The sequence below is a fragment of the Aedes aegypti genome, chromosome 2 (assembly GCF_002204515.2).
Source record: "Aedes aegypti strain LVP_AGWG chromosome 2, AaegL5.0 Primary Assembly, whole genome shotgun sequence".
Lineage (NCBI taxonomy): Eukaryota > Metazoa > Arthropoda > Insecta > Diptera > Culicidae > Aedes > Aedes aegypti.
Genome location: NC_035108.1, coordinates 20,968,512 through 20,987,910, shown reverse-complemented (window position 1 = coordinate 20,987,910; position 19,399 = coordinate 20,968,512). Strand labels below are relative to the sequence as shown.

At 38.4% G+C, this 19,399-nt stretch overlaps 2 protein-coding genes across 6 annotated transcripts in view; one reads left to right on the top strand and one right to left on the bottom strand.

Annotated features, from left to right (window-relative positions):
• The window catches only part of LOC5571294 (kinesin-like protein KIF13A), a 131,956-nt gene that overhangs the window by 96,100 nt on the left and 16,457 nt on the right, over positions 1–19,399 (top strand). For 3 of the 5 annotated variants that reach the window (XM_021840152.1, XM_021840154.1, XM_021840149.1), the window contains exons 5-9: positions 200–2,227; positions 2,291–2,436; positions 3,142–3,189; positions 3,566–3,653; positions 18,996–19,091. In XM_021840152.1, the coding sequence (XP_021695844.1) occupies positions 200–2,227; positions 2,291–2,436; positions 3,142–3,189; positions 3,566–3,653; positions 18,996–19,091 (2,406 nt within the window). The remainder of the gene's footprint in view (positions 1–199; positions 2,228–2,290; positions 2,437–3,141; positions 3,190–3,565; positions 3,654–18,995; positions 19,092–19,399) is intronic. The other 2 variants (XM_021840153.1, XM_021840150.1) reach the window with 1 other exon arrangement.
• The window catches only part of LOC5571295, a 53,210-nt gene continuing 38,571 nt past the window's right edge, over positions 4,761–19,399 (bottom strand). The window contains exon 3 of the transcript XR_002499421.1: positions 4,761–5,296. The gene's annotated coding sequence lies outside the window, so the exon portion shown is untranslated. The remainder of the gene's footprint in view (positions 5,297–19,399) is intronic.

Below are 19,399 nucleotides of genomic sequence, written 5' to 3'. Positions count from 1 at the left end.
ACGGATCATCGTTTACGTGATTTGCCGTTCTACATTTAAACTTTCCATTTCTTCCTACTAGTTAAAGTGCGTCCTAGATAAGGTATATTTTGTATTTTAAATAGATGCACAGTTTTCCATACAATCCAAATCTGTTTTTACTCTCTGCAATGCGATAAAATATGTTTTTCTTATTTGTACCATTTCTCCCAATACCCAGGTAAACTCCCTCCAAACACACCAAACGCTCAACTGCGCGTAGAAAAGTGGGCCCAAGAGCGGGACGAAATGTTCAAACGATCCCTAGGCCAACTCAAAACCGACATTGTGCGGGCCAACTCCCTAGTCCAAGAGGCTAACGTGCTCGCCGAAGAGATGGACAAACAAACCAAATTCAGCGTCACCCTGCAGATTCCGCCGGCCAACCTCAGCCCGAACCGGAAGCGGGGTGCCTTCGTCAGCGAACCGGCCATTCTCGTGCGTCGAATGAACTCCGGCAGCCAAATATGGAGCATGGAAAAGCTGGAGAACAAGCTGATCGACATGCGAGATTGGTACCAAGAGTTCAAGGATAACAACTTCACGCTTATGGACGAGAACAAAAACAAATCGGATCCGTTCTATGAGTCGCAGGAGAACCATAACCTCATCGGTGTAGCCAACATTTTCCTAGAGGTCCTATTCCACGACGTTAAACTGGACTATCACACTCCAATCATTAGTCAGCAAGGAGAGGTGGCCGGAAGATTACAAGTGGAAATAAGCCGAGTAGCTGGCCAATTCCCGCAAGATCGAATCAACGAATCGGCTTCGGAAAGCTCCCAGGACAGTCACGAAGATGACGATATGTGCGATCCCCCCAGTAATCAAGTCACCTGTCGGATCAGCATCAAGCAAGCTTCCGGCTTACCGCTCTACCTGTCCAATTTTGTGTTCTGTCAATACTCGTTCTGGAATCACGATGTGGCAGTCGTGCCGGCCACCAATCAGGAAGTAGCTGCCCACAATCAAAATATTACCTTTAAATTTGACCATGAAAATGATTTCAACGTAACGGTGAACGAAGAATTTCTGGAACACTGTACCGATGGAGCTCTGTCAATTGAAGTTTGGGGCCATCGGTCGGTTGGATTCTCACGTGCTAAAGATTGGGAAGTCGAACAGCAACAGGCCAAGGCACGATCACTTGCTGATCGATGGGCCGAACTGTCCCGAAAAATTGAACTGTGGGTTGAGATTCATGAGTTGAATGATAACGGCGATTGGGCCCCGGTAGATGTCCAGTGTTCAAAGGATATGCTGACCGGTGGAGTTTATCAATTAAGACAAGGTTTTCAGCGACGAGTCTTGGTCCGCGTTAAACCGGTTCAGAACTCCGGCACACTACCAATTATTTGTCAGTCAATCATAAACGTTTCCGTGGGTTGCGTTACTGTGCGATCAAAGCTGCAGAAGCCGATGGATTCATATCAAGAGGAAGATCTCACGGTGCTACGAGACAAATGGAGTGAGGCTCTTGGCCGACGGCGGCAATATCTGGATCAACAAATTCAGAAGCTGATCAACAAAGATGATAAGACCGAGCAGGAGAAGGAAAGAGAGCAAAGTCTCGTCAATCAATGGGTCTCGCTGACCGAGGAACGTAATGCCGTACTTGTACCAGCCCCAGGTTCTGGAATTCCTGGTGCTCCAGCATCCTGGGATCCACCATTGGGGATGGAGCCGCACGTACCTGTCCTATTTCTGGATCTCAATGCCGACGATCTGACCACTCAGAGCGTGAACGACGAAGTTCCAATCGCCGGTATCAACTCTATCTTGCCAAAGGAACACGGAAACAAGTTCTACAACCTGCAAATCATTCAACACCAGGATAAGGACATTTGCGCCTGTTGCAGTTGGGACTCGTCGATACACGACAGCCCAGCGTTGAACCGAATGACAGAGGCTAACGAGCGAGTTTATCTGATTTTGAAGACAACGGTTCGGTTGTCTCATCCCGCGCCAATGGATTTGGTGCTACGAAAGCGATTAGCATTGAACATCTACAAACGGCAAAGTTTCACCGATCGACTGAAAAAGTTGCGCATTGGTCGCGCTGAATCCAGTTCGCTACAATCGGGTGTGACATACGAAGTTGTGTCCAACATTCCAAAGGCATCCGAAGAGCTGGAAGATCGCGAATCGTTGGCCCAGATCGCCGCAACTGGAGAGGATGTGTCCGCAAGCGATGGTGAAACATATATCGGTAAGTTTAGTACTGTGTGCTGTCTAGTAGATTTAGTAATAATATTGGTGTTCGTCATTTCAGAAAAATATACCAAAGGAGTCTCAGCGGTGGAAAGTATTCTCACTCTGGACCGTTTACGACAGAGTGTGGCTGTGAAGGAACTGGAACAGGTCCGCGGTCCGACGTTATCGATGCGAAAGACAGCCAGCGTGCCGAACTTCTCTCAGGTACAGTATTATCCTCGAAAAATTCCACGGTTCCGCTTTCTTGTGCCAAATGTCGTCGTCAACGTCGTCGTTTTCGTCGTCGCTGATATACACAGCTGCCGGGCAAAACAACTTGCTTCAAATTCAAGAACTTTATTTTATCGGTGACAATTTTGCCTCCATTCACACTTTTTGTTCGTGTTGAATCACATCCACTTACCACTTAGGAATTTTAACACACTTCTTTGTTTTGCGCCTCCACACTGTAAATTTATGATCATGCTTTGAACAACTTTTTCTTTGGTTCGTGTCTTGTTTTCTCACGTTTCTACATATCGATTTTTTCCTTCTCCGGCCATGGAAAGCAATTTTTGTTCTGTCTCTCGAGCTAAGGCACCAGTGCTGTCCTTTTGATAAATTTTTATATCTTTTGCCTTAACAACCTCACCCCCGCCTCATTCCGTCGTTCGATCAAACGGAACCACCGAATCCTATTGATATATAGCTATCTCTCTTTCTCCGTTGTTTGTGCATACGCTTTAACACTTTTGAACATTTATCTCTCTATTTATACATTATCTGCACGCTGCTAACAATATAAAAAATAACAAAAACCCAAATTGACCCGAAATAAAAAAATCAAAATTTGCAACATCCGACAACCCTATCTGAAATAAATCAAAATCCACCGTCCTCACGCGCCAAATCAAAATCTCACCGTAAAAGGTCGTAAAAGATACCCGGGAACATACTGGCCTCACCACTTCGATGACCGTAAGTATAGTAGATGTGGCTTACAGTTTCACAATTTCTTCTTCTTCTCTTGCGTTCCTCTTCCTGATTTCGTCACTCTTCTTTGGATTAAGGTTCTTGATACTTCTTCCTAGTTTCATTTGGGCTATTCTGAGCATTGAGCTGTTTCCGTTCTGGTTAGTTCCGTTATTTTCTGTTCTGGCTAATCATTTCACGGGCAAACTATCTGTGCGTGTATGTGTGAATCGTGCCAAGGTCGGATTATGTCAGATATTTTATTAGCGTTTAAGCAACACATTAGTTTGATAAGTTTGTTGTGTATAGGAAAACAGTGAGATTTTTGCCATTTATCGTCTCGTGCTCTTGGCCTAACTGAGCTTTTTCCCTACCGTTCTAGATGAGGTTCTTCGACGCGTCGTTAGAATCTCTGCTGGGCATCGGCCGGTCGGAATCGTTTGCTGATTTGAAGATGGGACTCAATTCAGGTAAGTGTATTTTACTGGACACTGAACCATGCGTCTTAAAATTTGTAGGACTTGATAGTTTGTAGTTTTGGAGAAATAATTTATACCCATTATTTGTTTACCCTTAAAATGTGGAAAGAGGGAAAAAAAGCCTTTCATTGAAAGTATTTAGTAATCGTTCTCAAGAAGGCACAGCATTCCTTATTCTTTTCTAAAACTTTACAATAGAAACTTTTTATTTTATTTTATTTTATTTTATTTTATTTTATTTTATTTTATAGCGGTAGTGAAGTGTTTTGCCTAAGGATATGGGAAAGGAGGGATTATGTATGGTGTTTTGTAAATAGCTCTGTGGAACAAATATGTTATTACAGTCGACTCTCCACAACTCGATGTTCTATAACTCGATATATTCTATAATTCGATGGATTTTTCGGTCCCTTGAAATTCCCATACATCTTGCTCTCCATAAGTCGATATTTCTATAACTCGATGTCTCCACTAGTCGATGTCACGTGTGAGGTAAATTTCCCTCCATAACTCGATATTTCTCTAAAAATCCTTTTTATACAGGGAAACAGTGAATCTTTTTTTTTTTTTTTGAAAAAGTGATCTTTTTGTTTAGAAGTGAAGAAAGACTTGCATGTTGTAATGAAAGTTGAAAAAAAAACCCGAAAATAACATTGTTGATTTTTAGTAAAAATAAGTGATTTCTCGAGAATTTTGAGAAAAGCTTTTTTAAATATGATTTTTTTAAATGCTATCAACAAAATAATATTGCTTTCTTACAAATGAGATCATAAACGTATTTGAAGTACAGAAATTTTATCCTTTGATTTTAGGATTTTTTGTGTCGATGTGTTCTATAACTCGATAATTCTATAAGTCGATGGTCCCTTGGATATTGAGTTATGGAGAGTCGACTGTAGTTAAATCTGATTTACCTTTCAATTAGTAATAGGAATGATTATAGAAACGTTATACTCCAAACCATCTACTTATGTAGCTAAACAAGTAGTAAAGCAAGTATTCTGTTATTTCGTAACTAGTCATCTGAATTGCGTGTATTAAAGTGTTGTTCAACGTCGTTGCTGTACCAAGATTTTGTTTTGTCATGTCACTTGTACAATACTTTCCATTTAAGTATTGTCTGTCAAATTAAATCTTCATTCTGATAATTGTCGTTTCAGTAATTAGAATCCAAATTGTTATCCAAACTTCTACAAACAAAGTCAAGTAGACTACCTGTGTAACTATTTATTTAATCTGAAATGATTTGTTTTACCGCCAGTCTTTTCTACTCATATTCCCTTGCTTTTTCAAAAAGGAAACATTGTGAAAATAAGCCATCTTGAATTTGTTTGAAAAAGTAGTGTAATTGTAATAATTGTTTTATTACTGTCTAGTCGAAATAATCTAAAATAATAAAGTGTGCTTTTTAGTCATGCTACTGTGATTACCCCTGTCTTTTTCGTGAGATTATAGTCATAAATGTCAATGTTAAATTGTTGTCTGAACCAAATTAGACTGTTATATTGGATACTTTTCCCATTTAGCTGGAGGTTGCTGCGATCCTTCGTTGATCCGTTGGTTCCGACGGTCGTTTCCGTATTTGCGTTTCCTCGGCCATTACGCTGCTATAATAAGGGATGTTCTTCCTCTTCCTGAATTGTTGCTCGAAGTAGTGGCGGGTTAAATATGAAAACAAGGATGGGGAGAGAAGAAATGTTAGTGATTTTAACATGCTTTATTGCAGTATTGGCCTACACTGAAGTCATACAAAATTCACTCTTTGGATTCCCACGATAACAATCCCTGAAACTGATTATAAACAAGAAATTAATCCGAAAGAACGAAAATCTTAATGTTTCAATGTAGGACAATCCAGCTTTTTTGCATGTGAGAAGTGCCAAAATCCTTCAAAAAATAAAAATTCCTCGCTTTAAGGTGAAACATTCTTCTTCTTCTTCTTCTTCTTTCTGGCGTTACGTTCCCACTGGGACAGAGCCTGCTTCTCAGCTTAGTGTTCTTATGAGCACTTCCACAGTTATTAAGTGAGAGCTTACTATGCCAATGACCATTTTTGCATGCGTATATCGTGTGGCAGGTACGAAGATACTCTATGCCCAGGGAAATCGAGAAAAGATCCTCGACCGGTGGGATTCGAACCCACGACCCTCAGCTTGGTCTTGCTGAATAGCTGCGCGTTTCCGCTACGGCTATCTGGGGTGAAACATCTCAGAATCCAAAGATGGCCGGCACAATGGCCGACTTCTCCCCCTACTCACGTTTTCAAAGGCACAAATCTGGAGAAATAGTTGGCAAACGTTCCTGATCTTCTTATTTTACGCTTTCTGCTAGTGCACAAAGCCAAAATAAAAAGTGCACTGTTGTGGGATGCTTTCTTCGCGAGATTTGTGCCTTTGAAGTTTTAGTGCAATCTTAGAAGTTGATTCCAAACTGTTTCACCTTAATAAGAGCATCCAGCAATTCCTCATGATGTACACACTAAGATCGTAAATCGACAAGATTCTTGAGCTGTCATAAAAAATGCTGGTTTAGTCAGTAATTCTTTCTACAGTCATTTACTACTGGGACAGAGCCTGCTTCTCAGCTTAGTGTTCAATGATCACTTCCACAGTTATTAACTGAGAGCTTTCTTTGCCAAAGTTGCCATTTTCGCATTCGTATATCGTGTGGCAGGCAGGGATGGGAAATCTGGGATAACGCCCTAAAAGCCATTGGTAACCATGTGTGTAGCTCGTTATTTCTGAGCATATTAATAAATAGGCATCCAAACTATTACCTCTGGCAGGTAGGGAATGATCCTTTCTTCACCATAGCGTTGTTAAATAACTTGTAAATCCTTTCAAATGCTGAGAAACAACGAGCTACACACATGGTTACCTGAGAGAGACTCGCGAAGAGGAAAAATATCAACGTCATATGCAGCCCAGATTCCCCTCTCACGAAACGTCAAATGCAGCCCACCGTTTTTATGGCTGAAAAAGTGAAAAGTATTGTGTTCAAAGTAAACTGTTATTGAAAACCTCAGTCGGCGGAGCAGTTTTTTCTAAAGTTGCTGATAAATCTAAGCAGAAGAATAATTATTTCTAATGTCTGCTACGTTTGCTGGCATGAAATTTCACTCAAATGGCTATTTATGATTCGATGTGATGCAAACTCAATCATTTTTTGCTGAGAGGTTCATGTGAGGGTTTGAACAGCATGCGCATAATTGGTATAAACACAAAGCGGAATAAGAAAAAACTCAGCAATCACAGAAAAAGAAGACCGTCTTCGCGAGTCTCGTCTCAGATGGTTACCAATGGCTTTTAGGGCGAGATCATAAGTTATGCGAGAAATGTACTGTAGCAAACATTTACCACCTCGACATTCACATTTTTCTACACGACCATCAAAATCTAGAGCAAACCATGACCGTTCAAAACAAAAAAATGTCACGGCTTTTTAAAACTGTAATCTTCTTCTTCCCAACGTTTTTTTCAAACTCGAATGCGAAATGACTCGAGCACAGTGGTGACACGATTTTCTCGGTTTTCGGGGTTTTGCATTTTTGATCGATAAATGCAGCATGAAATTGAACTTGTTTATATGTATTGCAACGGAATGATTGTTCTCTTGCTGTCAGCGCTAATAGATTTCAATTAGTTGAAAACACAAGCGAAATATTAACGATTGAGTTATTCAACTTTTTTTTTCAATCATTCACCTCGACATGGCTGCCCGAAAACGATCATAGTGGAGAGACAAAAACATTCAAGCAGTGTGTGAACCGTTGGCAGCGCAACGCCTGATGCTGTTTTGTGTTTTGATTGACTGGCAGAATCGATGATCTGTGGTAAATAGTGGTCACAGTTCCCCAGCCTGCCCAGGGAAGTCAAGGGAATTCCCATTACGAAAAGATTTTGGACCGACCGGGATTGTACCCGTCAGCATGGCTTTGCTTTGTAGCCGCAGACTCTAACCGGTCCTTAGCCGGCCCTATGAACATCAGTGAGTTCGAATAAAAAAGCCAAAAGTTCGGTAGTTTATTTATTAATAATTTAGAGTTCCGACGCCGTAAAAATGGTATCCGTAGAATGATTGCAAACAATTTTTTTTTTCATTGATAATCGAAGGTATATTTTGCAGTGCAGAAATTCGTTCAGAGAATCCACTTGAAACTCCTCTAAGAATTTCTTAAAGATTTGCTCCACAAAAAGCTATTGTTTTACAGAATTCCTCAAGAAATATGTCTTCCTTTGGGATTCGTGCAGATTTTTTTAGAGAATTCATTGATTATTTCACAGTTTCCTTCAGGAATTTTTTCTTAAAATTTGTCAAAAGATTTGTTTCGGGAATCCTTTCAGGAACTCCTTCAAATATCCATCAAGGATCATCCAATGCTCTGGCCCTTCTAAATTACAGTCACCCCACGCAGTATCACCCACAATTTATGAATCAGCTGATATCAAAAGTCAAAATTATTATCAAACTTATCACAAAACACCACCGAATCATTTTTACTGATAAGTAACACATAGTGTTCAGCCATTTCAAGGCTTTTTATCTCAGTAAAATAGCTCTTGATCGCGGTATGAACCAACAATATTACTGCATTCTTTTTGAAGTTATTTGGGCTGTATTTTTTGTGAACTTCGTAAGCCGTGTCCCTATTGACGCCTAACTAGAAACGACGTTTTAAAGTTTGTTTCAAAGATTTTTTATGACAGATTGAGCCCCAGCAAACATTTACAGATTCAATAAACATAGCTACGAGAGATAAATGCGTAGGGTAGAAGCACTAGATTTCGCCCCCCTAAACCATGTAATCGCAGGAATAATAAATTTCTGACTCTATTAATCAATATCAAATAATGTTATTGGGTTTATTCAACTATTCATCTATTATTTTAGGATGATCAAGCTGCAAAGTTATCCAAAACAAAGTTTCACTATTGAAAAAAGTATAATTTTTGGATTGATGGTGTGCTTTAATTTTCGTCCCCCCAAATTCAATCTTCGCTCCACCCATGCTCTAATCTTCGCCCCCATTAATTGAAGTACAGGTTTTCGATAGTTTAATCAAGTACTTATTATCTTCTCACTTATCATCTTCACTGGTACTTATCCTGCCTATTTCCACTATGTCTTTTTCTTTTTGGCATTACGTCCACACTAGGACAGAGCCTGATTCTCAGCTTAATTTTCAAAGAGTACTTAGTTCATAACTAAATGGTTTCTTTACATAAGTTGCCATTTCTACAGTCGTACCGTGTGGCAGGCACGATGACACTTCATGGACAAGGAACTCAAATAAAAATTCCATTACAAAAACATCCTGAACCGATAGGTAATCGAACTCAGACACCTTCAGCATGGATTTGCTTTGTAGCCGCCTACTAACGAAGGCTATGGAAGGTCCTGATTTCCACTATGTATTGTTTTTATTTATTGCAAAGTAATTATTTATGCTCTTGTAGCATTTTTGTGATATATGCAGGGTTCTGAATTTTCGTATCAATGATGCGAAATCTACGATTTTTCTCACGTAAGGAGAATGCTTTTTTCGCTTCCTCACGTGAACATCTTTTATCGCTCACACTAATTTTCCCTGGAGCTACGATGGTGGATAACCGAAAACCACTCCACTCCGGGGATAATTTATTTTTCACTCCATCATATTTTCGCTCACCAACTGCTCTCGAGAATTATCACTATGTGGATAAACAAAAACTAGTGCCGGCGACGGGATTCGAACCTAGTACATTGCTAAAAACAACCGCGATGCGTGCACGCTAACCATGCTACCACCCCAACTTGACGAAAGGAGTGGTTAATTTGGTGCATAAAAGCAACTGCTGCTTGTGGCGATGGATAGAGTAAGGTGGGGCAAAAGTTCGACCTTAGTGGTATAATCAAAGTTTCCAGGAAAACAATAGCAGTTTAAACAAAACAAATACCATACAGTGAACCTCCAACATATTGGCTATAATTTTGCTGAACAAACTTGTGTCCAAATATTCACCCATTTTTAGTTATAACAGTTTCAAAATTTATTGTCTTATTCGAACTTTTGCCCCACCGGTGGGGCAAGAGTTCGAATCTAGTGTGGGGCAAAAGTTCGCTGGCTAAAACACTAAATATCGATCCTTTTATGACAGGCATACTTTACACCAGCTGTAAACTTAAGTTTGCCGAAAAATACACACTAAATTATCATCAAAAAATTGCCCAAAACCGGGTTAATTGTAATATACTAAAAAATAGCAGTTTTTCGCAAAACTAAGTGGAAATGTAAAATTTTGGTGACAGTTTTCAAACGATCAGACAAATTTGACTAAATTTGAAGATAATATGTGGATTTTAGGTAATTTGACAATTTTTCCGTGATTTTATACATGGGTCGAACTTTTGCCCCGCTGATTCGAACTTTTGCCCCACTATGGGCCAAAAATTGTTTTCAAGCATCTATGCAAAATCTAATACACGTCAAAGTAACCTTATGATAGGCCTAGAAACGCCCTCACATAAAATATTGAAAAAGATTTTATCTTCAATTGGTTCCATGCAACGAAAGTTTGACCAAAAATTACAATATTCACGTCGAAAAACAACAAATAGCCATAACTTTTCCAAATCTCAATCGATTTTTATGATATTTGGAGTAGAAGTCTTCTACTTGAATAGCATTCGAACCACAATGACATTTATAAGATTTGTTTTGAATTGAGCTAGAAATCTTAAAAAGAAACTTTTACCCCACTCGAACTTTTGCCCCACTTTACTCTACAGGAAAAGTTCTCCATGGATCGGAGAAAGAGAAAACAAACTTCTCACAGCTGCGAAAATGTGCAATTATCTATTTTCGCTTTGTTTTGTGGACGGATAAAATCGCAAGGCAGCTAATCGCTGAAAATTGCTGTGAGGGATAAATCCATTATCGTGAGAGTGAGTGAGAATTCGGAAGCCTGGATATATGTTATTATTCCCAGGAAGTCGAGAAATTTCCCAACATGAAATAATCCAATGTCAGAATATCGGAATCAACCCCGATATGTCATACATTAAAGTTCTCCAATATTTTTTAAATAATTATATCAAGTACCGTTATTTCGGGAGAAATTTATCATATTCAGCGTTTTCAATAATGTTAGCAGTGCCAAAAACTGAATGCGGAAAAAAAGTACTGCGGTAAACCCATTAACTCATGTAGTGGTAAAAATAATATTTAATATTAAAAATCGGTTGATCATATTTCGTTTCTATTTCATTCTTGCTGAATATGGTGGGTTATTTGATTGACAATAATAAGTTCAATTTGTTCTCCGTCACAGACTATCAGTATAATGATGAGCAACAAATATCATACACTGAAATGAATTTTATTGTAGAAACTACTGAATGCATGGTAAAACTAAGAACTACACCTACAATTTTCAAGACTACATAAATCTGTTAACTTTTTTGAAGTGTAGTCAACATCAATACACAAGAAAATTTATTTATTTAACCAGAGTTGCAATATTTATGACTAGAAATAAACTTGATTTGAACCACACTGTGCTGTACGGTAGGTGTCACGGATTTAAATGCTTTGTAGTTAAAGCTACTATGGAAATGGTCACATTTACTGCACAGGATTTTTACCAGATTATGGTAAACTAAACAGATTTTAGTAGTCGGTTGAAAAACGTTGATGAAGTTCTTAATCCCACCTAATTCTAGTGGTAACGTCCGCGTCTACAAAGTAAAGCCATGCTGAAGGTGTCTGAGTTCAATTCCTGGTCGGTCGAAGATCTATTCTTAACGGGAATAATATTGACTTCGTTAGGCATAAAGTGTTTTTGTGCTTACCACAGAATGAAAGAATACGAAAATGGCAGCTTATGCAAAGAAACCTCTCAGCTAATAACTGTGCAAGTGCTCATATGAATACTGCTGAGAATATATAGCTAAGAACAGGCTCTGTCCCAGTGAAACGTAATACCAAGAAGTAGGAACTATTCGGTACATTTAGAAAATCCTTTAAACTTCCTGTAACCTCCTGTAAACAGTTAATAAATCAATGAATTTGTTTTGTTTTTCGAACAATTTCGAGGAGGGGCGAAAATTAATGCACGCACCACTGAAAGAACGTTACAGGTAGTTTCGCCAGGGGCGAAGATTAGAATCGTACGAAAACGTGCTTTAGTTTTCGCCACCCTGAAAAAATAGTTTAAAACTGGTTATAATTGCTGGAATAGTTGAAAAAATCTATTCGTGTCTCTTGCTGATGCATGTCTTATCAGAACTATTCATTTTTTAAAGATGAAATAGTTATCTTAATATGTTTTCCTTGCCTTTTAAAATAGACGCTTTTCTCAATGAACGCAAAAAATAGCGTATCATTTTTTCCACATTTTTATATGTGATTATTTGGCGGTTTAGAAGATTACTTTAATTAGTAACATTTGGAAACTAAGTATATTTTATTCCAATCTTTTATATAAGTTAAAAAGTAAAACATTTTTATTTTATTACAATCTAGAACAAGCTAATGTTCTACCAGGGGGGCGAAAACTAGGGAGGGGGCGAAGATTAATACATCTACCCTATTGATTCGTATTTGGCTGAGATTTTTGAGTAAAATACTTGATCAATAAATTGTGGGAAATATACACACCAGTCACAATTTATGAATCGGCGTTCAAACTACGAGTACTTAGTATTTTTAAAAATTCTTAGTTTCAAGTAATTCTTGATTCTTAGTTTCTTCTTGATTCTTAGATTCAAGTAATTTCCAATGTAAAATTTTGTTACGAGAAAGCAAAAGTGGTTTCGGACCGTTCACAAACTACGAAAATTTGTTTGATTTATGGAAAAGGAATCATAACATTATTTAGGGGGATTATTGTCTTATATGGCCATACAAATTGTTGACGTTGTTTATATAATTGAGGGATAAATAAAAAATGCTAAATTTGTGAGGAACAAAAAAAAAACAGTATAGATGTAAAAAATGTGAAGAATTTTTTAGTTACACCCAATAGGTTCTTCCTAATTTTGCTATAAAACGTGTTTTTTTTTAGATTAACTCCCAGGCTAAACTGTTGGCTCTTCTATCAGACACATGGAGAAGTCCAAGGTATTCACACTTTTCAAAAATAATAAAAAAAATCAGAGGTCATGGAGCATCGTTTACATTCATGTGCCACCATATAATCGCTATATAATATTGGAATCCTCACACTAAGAAAAATGAACATGTTAAGATCGTGTGTTTAACTTATTGATTTGCGCAATGAGGAAAACCAAATGACTTGTTGGGTAGCTGGAATATATATGGATTTCGTCATTGACTTCACCGTATAATAACATGTGTATCAGCATCAAGTTGTCATGTGAAGCAAACATGAATGTCTAATTATTAAACCATGAAAACCTACTGATCTGCTTATTGGATTCGAAATGTAGTGGCTTTGGATAGCCATGTGTGACAGAACCAGAAACTGAAAGAAAAAATATGGTGAAGAACTCTTGCTCCTCAGAATATGGATTCAAGGCTCCTCTGCTTGTCGCAAGCTCACTTGAATGTTTTTTTTGCGGGGCTCCGCAAATCCATAATTTGGGAAGCCCGGGATTAGCATATTCCTTTTTTTTCAAGAATCAGGGAAATCTGTTAGTGGAATCCGATTTTTCGTCTAAACCATGTTTTTTTTTATAAAAAAATAGAATCCTCTTATATCGGACAACTTTTCTAGTGAAAGAAAAATCAAATTCACAAAATGTCATCCAACATTTCCAGCTTCAAAATTTGCTTCTTATCATTGAAAGCATGATGATGACTGTCGTTCGACACGAGGTCCAACCGCAGTTCAGTTCGCTATGGGTTGATCTCAAACAATTTAGAAGTTTTGAACATTGAAACCGATAGCAAAGCTCGACGATTTCATCATAACAAACTCATTGCGCAAATCGATTAATTGACCAACTGGAACATGATGATCATGACGCAAGCTCACCATAAGCAAAACACACTGAATCCGTGTAGGGTGATGATCTATGCGTTCATAGGTTGACGCATACGAATTTTCAGGAACTTATGTGGAAAAAATATTGAATCCCTGTTATCAATCCATGAAGCAAACAAAGGAATTTAATGTGTAACACACACGGGTTTTACAAGAAAATCATTGCAAACCGATATGGACGTTCATGAATCGATTCATAATTTTAAGCACACAGATCAAACGTGTGGATTTTTATCAGTGAAGTAAAGGTAGTCGAAGAGTCAAGCCATCTAGATCTAATGAGTGTCTGATCACACTACCTGCTATTATCCTCCAAATAAACATGCTCCAGAAGCATATAAATCCACAAATTCAAAGTTCACTAGGCTCGCTCAGTAGCAAAATTTAAAATCAAGCAATGTCGTGCAGATTCTTGAAATACTTGGTTCCGGTTCACCCCTGAATATAATTAACGTTGTTCGAGGCAGTGCCTAATAAACATATGAACTATATAGCGTTTAATTGCAAAATAATTGAAAGTAAACAACTGATTCATAAATCGTGTTCACATTGATTCATATTTGTGGACAACTTTTTTGCCGATTCATAAATTGTGGTTTTAGACAATGTTCAAATAAGTGAAAATTTGAAATGTTTACATTAACTTTAATGATAATATTGTGCATTAACTACAGGTTTATACCCCACTTTACCATTCGGCATGGATTTCACAAAAAATATTGTTTGTCTGCAGTTTCTTTAACGTTTCACGTTTCGTTAATTCAGCTTAACTTGGTCTATCGATTAAGCTCGCGGCGTTCCATTTTTGCGGGGTTATGGTCCGGCATTCTTATGAGCGTTTGTAGACCCTCCTCAAGCATTGTCTACGTGCACCTAGTGGACTATGTATATGGTATACTTAGTACGGAGAATTTTTCTGGCCTCAGGGTCTTGTGGAGGTCATAGTAAGCACGACTTTCGACAATAATTCGTCTCAGAATTTTCCTGCTGCATGTGTTATTCGAATCCTACATTTTTTCGATGTTTCATACACAATGGTCAACTTTAGAGAGTTAGATCTATTTTAAGAGTATGGCTGAAATTTGGAAATACTGTGAAAAGCTACCCGCAGATAAGGACAAAGCGCGATGCTATAAATGCGAGTAAATTCTTTTATGGGTACTAGATCTAGAACTAGATCTAGAACTAGATCTGAAACCGTCCATGAGCATCAGTCGTTCCGTAGCAAAGAATTCTTCCACGGTTTACGTGCTTAAATTCGTGAAACGCCAATCGTTATCGGAGATTGTGGCACATCTTGCTGCAAAAGATTTTTTTTATCAATGCAATAACGAAAAGTTATTTTATGTTTATCAGGCAGTCCATAACAGCGCGTCGATTTTCTCTACCAACTTCACGAACATCGGTCATGAAATTGGTGACTGATTTTTATAAAGATGCAAAGTTACGAACTGAGACTAAAATTAGCATAAGCATTAGGCATGTCGCACAAATTCGTAGGTGGTACAGTCCTAGACAATTGTATGAGGGTTGCCTCCTTCCCGTCCGTTACCAAAGTCAAAGATTTGGGACTAACCTCTAACTCTTAGACAAGATTGACACATCCTCCAATAATCGAGAGCTGTCCTGGCCACGTATTTGCGAAAGCTGGGGAATGGGAAAGGATGATTGATTGAACACCTACTTAAGAAAGATGCAGAGAACTCTACGACCTCTCATAGATGTTACGGGATGTTGTGAAATGTTGATGGAAAGGGTAGTGCCAAAGGATACGTTCGGTAGACGTTCTGGCCGACAATGGTTAGTATTTACGCATTGTGATTATGCGCTGCTGATCAGAACAAACTCACCAAATTCCATTTTCGAAAATCCTCCGCAGTCTATCGCTCCTCTAATAATGAACAATAGCTTGAGCCATAACTTAGCACTGCCCATCAAAATGCACGCACTGCAATTCTTAATCCATCCCGAATCGAGCAAGCACGAATCACATTCGATTTTTGAATCAACACGCACGGGGGATAAAAAACGAGTCACGTCACGTGAAACGAATTCAATTGATGGTGCCCTCACAGAGCACTCTCGAGCAAAACGCAAACAAAACTTCAAAAAACATCTTCGGTTTCAATCTCCGATAAAAAATCTATCTATCGCTTTGAAAAACATGTTCCCACAGATTATTTGCATGTGGCGTAGCACCATCCGCCGAATCTAATTTTCACCAGCGAAATGGAAAAAAGCGAAAGAACGCGGACGAGGTAAACGTGACACAAAATTCAAAACGCAACCGTCCGCGCGCATGGCTTGCTGCGATCTTTTCCCATTCACGATTGAGCAACTACCTTTACGAACTGAGACCAAAATTCAGGATAAATTCCGAATAGGCAAACTCCTTAGTCTCACCCTGGATGAGTGGACTAGTCAGAGCAACAAGCGTTAGGTACATACACTACCCACCATAAGTATGTAATCGTTGCAATACTGAGTATTGCAGCACTTTTAAGTTTAGCATCACCCAAAATACACACAGAAAAAAATCCGTTCTCGTATCCGTGAACAGCAGGCGTGAACTCGTCAACAACAAAAATACACCGTGAACTAGATCATGTATACGAGACCAATCATGGTAGTTCACGGTGTATTTTTGACAGTTCACATTTTCCAGAACGCTTTTTTGAGCGTGCAGTGATAAAAGTTTTTTCAACAAAAATAAAAAATCGCAGGGGCTCAAGGACGTATTTTTTTAGATGACCTCAAAAATATATTGATCTAGCACTTCAGAATCACGAGATAATATTCATTTTAGGTGATGCTAAACTTTTCAAGGTGCTGCAATATTCAGTATGAGTGTTGCAATACGCGATTCCATACTTATGGTGAATAATGTAAATATAAACGTTAATTTTGGAGATAGATCTTTCTATAACCTCGGACTTTGCAAAATTCAAGGATCGCTTCCTGTTGAAAAGAGCTTTGGAAATTGTTTCGAACATGTGCTGCAGTTCGGCGTTCACGATAAAGACGATAAAGACATTGTCGCTTCAACGACTGATGGAGCTCAAGTAATAGTAAAATTTGGAAAAAAAATTTATAACTTAAACCAACAGTGTTACAATCACGCGATTCACTTGGGAGTTTGTGATGTCATGTATAAGGACCAATCATCATTTACAGCAAATGCTGATGAATCAGATGACGATGATTCAAATACAGAAAGTCAAGATGGTGATTTTCAGTCGAGTTTGTACAAATAAACCACTTTGATTAAACAAATTTAAATCTAAATCTAAATCCAATTTAAACATAACATTTTTAACTCATTAATATCTGTTTCTCAATAAAGGACGTTTCGAAGCACACTATTACTTTTTTAAATTTATTAGAAATATACCGGGATTAGCAACATATTTTATCTCGAATCCCGGGACAAACAAAATGGTCGGGAATTGGACACTCTAGTTGCAAATGATTTATCCAATACTATAGGTATACCAAGATACTAGGTATACGAACTCGTCTATAATCTCGAATTCAAGCATATGAACTGGTTGGATTCATTAAAAATCGAAACCCGCATGTTTCATAACATCTTCAAGCGCAATGCTGAACCGGAGATTAGATAGACTAGCCTTGTCGAAGTCCTTTGCATGTTTTGAACAAGTCCGAATGCGTGCCCGATGTAGATGATTACACTTTTCAGTTATGTCAGTTTCCCGGGAAAACCTTTTTCGTCTTAATCTTTCATAGCCCTTCACATTCAATGGTGTCGTATATGGCCTTGACATCGATAAACAGATGGAGTTAAGGACCTTGATATTCGCGACACTTTTGGATGATCTGTCGCAACGTAAGTAACGAAATAAGGCACATCCAGAAAGCCGGCTTGATATCTCCCAATAAATCTACTTGCTAGCGACGATAGAAATCGGAAGATAGTTTTGAAAAACACTCTGTACACCGCGTTAGCCAAGTAACCACTAGTATGTTAATTTGCCTTTTTGAGCTTATAGAGCTTTAAACGGCTAATGTAGAGCATGTCAGCCGTAATTAGAGTGATATTTGGTTACTTGGGTAAGAATAACTACCGGAAAGCTAAACATTACATATACTTTGCAATTGAATTAAAGGGACAAATTGATGTGAAGTTTTGCGAAAAAGTTAAACGTCTTCTCGGTGAGAATCGAACTCACGACTCCCTGATCTCTAGTTAGGACGCGTTACCCCTACGCCACGAGAGGACTCGTGGACGCAGAAGTTAACTTGAATTCGATTTCAGCTCAATAATCACGTGGTCCTTTTTCGCAAAGTGCACCTCTTTCGGAAGAATTAGATGCCCATTCTATATATATCCAATGCCTAGCCCGAGAGCGCATTATTTTTTAGGTAGTGAAAGTATCACACATCACTCGCCACCGACGTGCTGGCTAAGGTTTCTATTGTGTGTAAGATAGCTTTCACATTCCAGCTTGTCACATTACTTATAAATTGGACATATTATATCTTTTTTTTTATTTCTCCGGTATTTGGATTCTACCCCATTACCCCGAATGCCATAACCCCGACACATCTACTCCATTTCTTCACACTCTAGTTTTTTCAAGAGACCCTTGTTGTCCCGAAAAATATGGCTTTGCTGTCTCCTCATCTTTTTGTATCGCTCTACATATTGATGACTGCTACAGCAACAATGCTCGCGCTGCATTCTTCTCGTTTAAAACCACTTGACACTCCTCGTCAAACCTATAATTTCGTCGATGCCGATGCCACGATTCCGATGGCTTCCTCAATCGCAACTTCAACGCTTCTCCATATTCACCATATTACGAAACGCATAGAACAAGAATCGAAAGCGTACAAAAAAGTTTTTTCGATTTGCACTTCGGAACCTTGGGTGGAGAGACGTTTTGCCGACTATACATTGTTATGCACGCTTGTTGGAATTAATTCACTCGAAATTAGAAGATTTCCAAAGAAACTATATCGCTGAATCAGAGAACATAACGAATACTATCAGAACTAGATTCTCGAAAAACTAGAAAGTTCAGCACAAGTTCGAGTCGAACTTTTCCCCCACTTTGTGGTATGCATTATTCTATTTAAGCAAGTTAAACAAACTTTATGTGAACTGAAAATCATGGAGTAGTAACTACGAATTGTACGGTCATCTATGCTCATACCCATGCTCTTTGAAAGAGGTTTCTGTTTAAACGGTTCGAAGGCTATCACAAATACGCTAAATGTACGCAAACATCTAAAAATTAGACATGATTTCATGGAGACGCATGGTTGTTGAATATGTTTCTTCTCAAAGTTTCGAATAAACTTAATTCTATACCATTACTTTCAGCTCAAAGCACCCGTGAAACGAGCACGAATCGACAGAAACTGAAGAACACCACCACTGGCAGCAGTGATGAATCGCCAAACTCTTCCTACGGAGCAGGTAAGTTCCAGTGCTAGTTAGAAACTATGGATCAAATTAGAGTTGCAACCCTTATTCGTGATAATGGACAAAGCTAGCTCGTATCTGTGTCTAGGTGCTTTGAGTCGAACATTAACAATACCACAGTACATTCAACTATTAGGATATGTATAAGAACCCATCAATATACTTATTTGCACTCATAGACACCCAGGTTTTTACCGAGCAAATATATTTGATGTCTCTGTGATAATATTTCGACATTTTTTGAGAAAAAAAGCATGGATTCATTCCAAATTTGAAACCAAATTGCTCAAAACATCCGGGTG